Source organism: Belonocnema kinseyi, chromosome 9, assembly GCF_010883055.1.
Source record: "Belonocnema kinseyi isolate 2016_QV_RU_SX_M_011 chromosome 9, B_treatae_v1, whole genome shotgun sequence".
NCBI lineage: Eukaryota > Metazoa > Arthropoda > Insecta > Hymenoptera > Cynipidae > Belonocnema > Belonocnema kinseyi.
Genome location: NC_046665.1, coordinates 126,751,681 through 126,759,802, shown reverse-complemented (window position 1 = coordinate 126,759,802; position 8,122 = coordinate 126,751,681). Strand labels below are relative to the sequence as shown.

The window sequence follows — 8,122 nt, the reverse complement described above, 5'->3', positions numbered from 1 at the left end:
ATACGTTATAGGTTTTTGGAGTCGCTAATTACGAATCTGACATCCGTTGAACTCTATCGCTTCAGGTTCAAGGTCATTTGAAGGTCAAATCGAGAAAAAACGCTGAAAAAATATGACCTTGAACCTGACGCGATAAAGGTCAGCGGATACCAGGTTCATAATCAGCGACCCCAAAAACCCATAACATATATTTTTTAAATTTTTTTACCGGTTTTTCTCGATTTGACCTTCAAATGACCTTCAAATGACCTTGAACCTGAAGCGACAGAGTTCAACGTTTCAAGTCAAATATTAATTATTTACGAAAATTCTTTTTTCTAAAATTTGAAAAAGGGAACTTTTAATGTTTCGGAATTATTTATTTGAAAAAAAAATTATTTAAACTCTCGGTAAATTTCGGGTTTATTTATGTTGAATTTTTTAAAGATTTTCTCGGCTACCCAGATTTTTTTAAGTGAATGGGGAAAAAATTCCCTTTTCCAAGTCAAAATTATTTCTTTCCCTCTTTTTCAATTTCTCGGTCAGGTAGACACCCTGATAATTTGTTATCAGAAGAATAAGTTAATAAAGAAAATAACTTAGTATTTTAATACTTAATTTCAAAAATGGGAAAAGGAAAATTAAATTTCTGTACAATTTTTATATTAAAGAAAAACATGCAAGGATCCGAGTATTTTTGTACAGAAATAAAGTTAATTAAGGAATTAATATTTAGTGTAAAATGGGGAAAGTAAACTGTCGATGGAAAATGTGCGAAAGTGTCTTAAAAAATGGTAAATTAAATTCTGAAGCTTTTTTTAGTGATTAATTTAACATATATGAAGTTTATATTTTAGAATGATAAAAAATAACAAGCTTTCTGATCAAACATAAAGAATTCCAAGACAAAAAATAGCAATGGAATCCTTTTCATATGTTACCAAAAATTTTATTTTCGTCGAGGAATTCAAATGTAGATTCTGATTCATTCATCAACCATCGATTTTAAGACAAAGCAACTTTGCACAAGTGAAAAAAAGGAAACAAGGAAAAGCAATCCTAAGAACCAATTCTTTCCGAACCAAAAATAAACAAATGTTGTCTTGATTAGAATTCTTAAATGTCCAAGAATTTATGTTGGGCAAATGTTTTTGAGAATATTCTCCACATTTAAGTTCGAAAAAAGCATTTAAGAGCATTTAAAGCATTTATTGTTGAAACAAATATATATTATTTCTAACTATATTTTTACAAAAACATTCTAAAGTGAAATAAACTTTATCTTGAGTTGAAAATTGTAATATTTAGTTTAAAAGTTCTGTTTTTTATAGAAAATTTTTTTAAAAATTTAAATATTTGGTTGAAAATTCATGGAGTTTGTTAAAAATTATTCTATTTTGTTAGGAAATTCATATTATTGGTTGAAAATTGATCTTTTTTGCTGAAAATTACTTTTTTTTTCATTATTTAGAATTAATTAATTTTAATTAATTAATTAAAATCTAACTTCCATTTTTTGTCGAAAATGTATCCTTTTTATAGAAATTTAATTTTATTGGTTAAAATTATATTATTTCCTTGAAAATTGACTTTGATATTATTGACAATTAAGTTTCTTTATTGTAACTTTAATTATTCTGTTTTTACGTGAAAATTTGTCTGTTTTAAGTGAAAATGCAACAAATTGTTGAAAATCCGTCTTCTTTTGATAGAAGAGTACACTCTCATTAGCCGAAAATTAATATTTTTGGTCAAAAATTATTTTGTTGAAGATTCGTTTATTGTTTGTTTTAAAATTTATTTTACGAACTGAAAATTCAACTATTTTACTTTTGGTAGAAAATTTATCTTTTTAGTTGAAAATTCATGTATTTCGTTAAAACTTAAAATAAAAATCTATTGTTTATATATAGAATTTAACTACTCTATTTTCTTTTCGAATTCATTTCTTTGGTAAAAAATTAGTTTTTTCATATGAAATTCATCTCTTGAGTTGAAAATTTAACTATTTCGTAAAAAATTCATATTTTTTGTTGCTGAAAATTCAGCACTGTGATTAAAATTTAATTTCTTTGGCTAAAAATTCGTTTTTTTTTTTTTAGTCGAGAAATAATTGTTTTAACTGAAGCTGTAACTATATTATTTTTTCTTGAAAAATTATATTTTTGATTAAAAATTAATTAATTTGGTTGATAAATCGTATTTTGTTATTTAAAATTTATTTCTTTTAACTGCAAATTGAACTATTATAGTTTTGGTTTGTAAATTTAGCTTTTTTAGTGAAAAATTTATATATTTTATTGTAATTGTATCTTTTTTGGTAGAAAATTCATCTTCTTTTTTATGAAAAATCAAGTATTTTGTTGAAAATTCGTTTATTTGTTGTTTGAAAATTTATTTTACAGACTGAAAATTTAAGCGTTTTATTTTTGGTACAACATTGATCTTTTTAGTTGAAAATTCATGTATTTTGGTTAAAACTTAAATTTTTGTTAATTAAAATTTAATCATTTTAGTTGAAAATTCGCATTAACTATTTCATTTCTTAAAGGAAAATTGACCTTTTTGAATTAAAAATTCGACTTTTTGGTTAAAAAATTTCATTATTTATATACATAAAATTTAACAACTCTATTTTTTTAAGAATTCATTTCATTGGTTGAAAAAAAATTTTTTTCACAGACAAATCATTATTTGGGTTGAAAATTTCAATATTTGGTAAAAAGTTAATTTTTTTTTGTTGAAAATTCATCCCTGAGATTAAAGTGTAATTTCTTTGGCTAAAAATTTGTTTTTCTTTACTCGAGAACAAAATTTTTTAACTGAAGCTGTAACTATTACATTTTTTGCCGAAAATTTACTTTTTTTTATGGAAACGTAATATCTTTCGTTAAACAATGTTTTGTTAAGTAGCAAATTAAAATATTCTATTTTTTGTTAAGAATTCATTTCTTTGGTTGAAAAAAATATTTATTTAAAAATTAGTTATATTTTAAATAGAAAATTAATCTTTTGGATTGAAAATTCCACTAATTGGTCAAAATTTCATATTTTTGGTTACAAATTAATCACTGTCATTAAAAATGAATGTCTTTGACTGAAAATTCATTTATTTTTATTCAGAAATTCTTTTTTTTTTAACTGAAGCTGTAACTATTCCATCTTTGCATAACAATTTATATTTTTAGTTAAAAATTTAATTGATTGTGCTGAAAACTGGTTTTTTGTTTGTTTATAAAATTATTTTTTTAACTTCAATTTGACCTATTCTAGTTCTGGTTCGTAAATTTACCTTTTTTTGTAAAAAATTTATCTTTTGGGTTTAAAATTAAATTATTTTGTTGCGAATTCTTTTTTATTTATTGAAAATTGATTGTTTTGACGGAAAATTTAATTCTTCTATTTTTGGTTTAAAAATAATTTTTTTGGTGAAAAAAAAAAACTATTTTGTTGCAAATTCGTTTCTTTTCTTTTTATTTTGGTTGAACGTTAAAAATTCATTTTAACTAAAAAGTGTTAAACCCGCAAACGGTACACTGGTGCGAATTGTTTTGTTTGCAATGTTAATATTCAATATTCAATATAATAAACATGTAATAAACAACTAGCATATATCACACATATTTAATATATTTAGGGATAATCCGCTGCAGCTGTGTTTGCGTAAATGCCAACAAACTGAAAAAACTTCGGGTGCGAATTCGCACCAGTGTACGGTTTGAGGGTTAAAATGTATTTAGAAACCAAATTTTTTTGCATTAAATTTCTAGAAGTATTATTGGTTTTATACATTTCCCGCGAAATTTAAATGATGTCATTATTATTAATAAAGAGAGAAATTACGATTTTTTTAAATCCTAATTCAAAATGCTTATAAATGTTCATTAAATTCTCAAAGCACATAAAGGTCGAGCATATTGCTATGCTCGTGATAATTTCTCCGAGTATTTAAAAGCTCTTTAGAACACTAGTCTTGATGAATAAAATAAAATTGTCAACTGAACCAGGCAGAGTGCGAAGACAACAAGACTTCTAATAATCCGCCGGCTTACGCGTTTCGGAGAGATTTTCCAGCGGTGGAAATTCTCGAAAGATCCAGTCTCCCCTTTCAAATCTCGGCGTTGGTTTTCTTTTCGAAACGTTTAAATCGCTTTTCGTTTTTTTCCCAATAACCAAATCCTTTTTGCCCTCATCATTCGGTGAATCATAATCACTCTTACAAGCATTCTGCAGCACAGATTTGATCGCCGCATGAGTTCCTATAAAAGAATTTCTCTCAGGTCTCGGACCCAAGGAACTCTTCGACTTTACTGACAATCTAGAATCAGCTAATTTTTCCAAAGATTTACAGATCGGCCTTTTCGCTAAACTCGGTCCAATTTTCCTCTTGGAAAGTTCTTCATGACTCTTTGACAATTTTCTCGTTCGTACAAACGAAAACGGAAATTTTCTCTGTGTACTTTCAATATTGAAACTAACTTTCCGCGCCTTTCCCGATTCAGATTCCGAGTCCGAATGCTCGTTTTTTGACTCCTCTTCACTGATGGAAATAGTACTATGGATGGTCAAATTTCCACCCTCAGGATTTACAGAATTTACAGTTTGAAACTGAAAAACATTGATGTCGTCTTTGGAAATTTCGGGAGCCGATACTACACGAGAGGAAGTTGGGAAAATAAAATACTTTGGTGAATTCTGAACACTATTATTCGATTCTAGATCCCCTGCCATTAAATCTTTCAATGACCAGTATTTTTCCAATCTATTAATCTTATTCGTCATCTCAACACCTGGGGAAATATTCAAAGTGCTGAGAATCGAAGGCAAAGAGTTTTTCCGAAAATTTTCAAGTCTCATTGTCCCAACAACCGTGTATTTTGGATTTTCCAGATTAGTCATTGTTTCTTTATCAGAGTTGGAGTTCCTCCTGTTGCAAATTTTATCTTCCGGAATAAAAAGAGGAGCATCTGCATTATCGAGATTCGAAAACTCTTTCAACTGTTCAATTATCTCCTGCTGTTCTTTCAATGAAAGCTTTGATTTCAAGTTATTTTCTTCGCACTCTACAACCATCTCTTCATCAGTTTCATCTCTAGAAATCAAATCAGGCGAAAAATGTACATCGTTGCCCGCTTGAATATCAAGTAAAATCATGCTCCACTCTTTTTCGGGAGGTGCAAAACTTTCCTCCAATTTAGACAAATCGCTTTCGGATCTAAACTCCTTTCTAACTTTCCTTTTGTGCTTTCTTTCCTCCGGACTTCTCGGAGATGCTATGTCTGGCTCGGACATAAATTGCCGCGAGCCATTGAGTTTCATAGACTTGAATTTGATTAGACCCGCTTCTCCAAGTTTAGAAAAATGTTTCGCTAAAGCCGCAACTCTTCCACAGCCGAGACGAACTTCCTCCGGCGATTTCCAGCACTTTTCCGTGTTGGAATCATCGCTCGAAAGCTCGCTATTCAATCCACTCAAATCGAGATTCAGCTCAGGCATTATTGTGTGCATCTTTGGTGTCGAAATCACTAACGTATCTTCGTTATCCTTTTGGGTTTCATTTTCCGAAAGGCGACAAGAACAAGGATCCTTTTTCGATATGTCAATATATTTCAGAGCAAGTGACTCTTCTTTTCCTTTGATCACTTTAGCGCAATTCGCAAACGAGTTAGGACCTCTAGAACTCAAATCTGTCGGCTCAGGCGGACTAAATTTCTGAGTTTGAGTCGCTTGATCTCTCTCGGGTTTGTCATCATCGATAAAGGGAATAGTCTCGTTAAAAACTTCTATTTCCTCCTCCTCCTCCTCCTCCTCCTCCTCATCATCATCAAAAGAATCAAAACTAGCGGAACGGTTTCTCGTGGGGAAAATTAATTCAGTCTTATCATCAGTATAGTAACCGTATTGCGGATTGGCAGAACTACTCTCGACTCTGCTGCTTCTCGAAGGATAGAGGGGATATGGTTCGCAGTGGCTCGGAATAGATAGGAACATTTGATTCGGCTCTTGTATAACAGGGATTGGTCGTTTGGTCCAGTAAGTTCTTGGTCGGAGATGGTAATCCTCGCCGAGTGGCGATTCATTGATTGGGTAGATCGCGAGGCCAGAGCTGTTCGAGCTCTGATGGACGAGATTAGACATGGTTCGTGGAAAAGCTATGTTCGGATTGTGGTAGGAAGAATTGTGATAGGTGGGAGTTGTTTGATGATAGAGATTTGGGTACTGCGACTGAGATACTTGAAGATGGGTCGCACCTGGTTGCACACGATCTACGTCCCAATCGACCAAGCGCTCTTGGTATCCAATCTGTTTCGGAACAGACAATAAATTGCCCATCGAGTGAGACGTCGAAGGTTGAGAAGCTTTATCCGCCAGTCTGGAAGGCTCTAAGTGTTCCGATTTTGGCCGTGCCTTATTATGCTCTGCTTGAAACAATAGTTAGTTAAGCATTAGTCAAGCGGGGTTTATTAGTCCAGGGTGGCCGAAGTTAAGGGGAAACTGGGAAATAGGGGAAACCGGGAAATCGGGGAAAAGTACAAGGATTTTGAAAAAAAAAGGGCACAAGTCAGGGAATTTCTGTGAGAAGAACTTTAAATAATTGCCAAGGATAGATAAAGACATTTATAAATTTAAATTTAAATTGTTTTATTCTATTTATAAAAGATTTTATATTTATAAATGCAGACTTCACACTCTTTCCCATATTCCTTTCCATGGCTGGATAAGTTTTCTTTGTAAATTTGTTATTTTTGATAGAAAATTCTTCTTTTATGGTCGAAAAGTCATCTCTTTTGGTTAAAAATTCATCTTTTTTGGTTGAAAAATCAACTACTTGGTTTAAAGATCAACTATTCTGAGTTAAATTCGTTTTTTTAGAATATTTAACTATTTGATAGTAGATGAAAAATCATTGGTAATTTTTTTTCGTTGAAAATTCAACTATTTTATTAGAAATTTAATCTTTTTTTGGTTAAGATTTCAACTTTTTGGTAGAAAAATAATTAGTTTTGGTTAGGTATTCCATTATTTTGTTTGAAATTCAAGTTTTGCGTTTAAATTCAAATTTTTTAAAATTAAATAACAATATTTCTTTGTTCAAATATTACCTATTAGATTATTCATTGAGAATTTATCTTTTTTGGTCAAACTACTTGATTGAAAATTGGATTAATTTGTTTAAGATTCCTTTTTTTGTTGCAGATGCATCATTTTAATTCAAAATTCATCTCTGGTTCAAAATTGAATTATTTTGTTAAAAATTCATTTTTAATTTTTTTGATAGAAATTAATTTTATTATCTTAAATTCTATTTTTGATTTAAAATTCATTCTTTAGAAGTTGAAATTTCATTTCTACTGTTAAAAATTAATTTTATTATATCAAATTCCATTTACGGTTAAAATGTACTCTTTATCATTTGAAAATTCATGTACTTTGTTGAAAATTTAACTATTTTATTCAACAATAATTATTTTTTCTTTTGGTCATAAATTAATTTTATTATCTCAAATTTATCAAAAATTCCATTTTGTTAGAAAATTTATTCTTTACAAGCTTAAAGTTCATGTTTTTGTTGAAAATTTAACTATTTTATTGAAAATTAATTTTTTTGTCAAAAAATTAATTTTATTATCTCAAATTATATTTTTGATTTAAAATTTATTCTTTATGAGTTGAAATTATATCTTTTCTGTTAAAAATTAGTTTTAATATCTTAAATTCCATTTACGGTTAAAAATTTATTCTTCATCATTTGAAAATTCATGTATTTTGTTGAAAATTTAACTATTTTATTGAAAAATCATTTTTTTGGTTGAAAATTAATTTTATTATCACGAATTTATCTCAAATTCCATCTTGTTAGAAAATTTATTCTTTATAAGTTGAAATTTATTTTTTCTGTTAAAAATTAGTTTTATTGTCTCAAATTCCATTTACGGTTAAAAATTTATTTTTACCATTTGAAAATTCATGTATTTTGTTGAAAATTTAACTAATTTATTAAACAATCATTTTTTTGGTTAAAAATTAATTTTATCATTTGAATTTTATTAAAAATTCCATTTTGTTAGAAAATTTATTCTTTATAAGCTTAAAGTTCATGTTTTTGTTGAAAATTTAACTATTTTATTAAAAATTAATTTTT

The 8,122-nt window shown here is 28.5% G+C and overlaps 1 protein-coding gene across 1 annotated transcript in view; it reads right to left on the bottom strand.

Moving 5' to 3' along the window:
* The window catches only part of LOC117180738 (afadin-like), a 284,255-nt gene that overhangs the window by 36,540 nt on the left and 239,593 nt on the right, over positions 1-8,122 (bottom strand). The window contains exon 18 of the mRNA XM_033373229.1: positions 4,032-6,398. Coding sequence (XP_033229120.1) covers positions 4,032-6,398 — 2,367 coding nt within the window. The remainder of the gene's footprint in view (positions 1-4,031; positions 6,399-8,122) is intronic.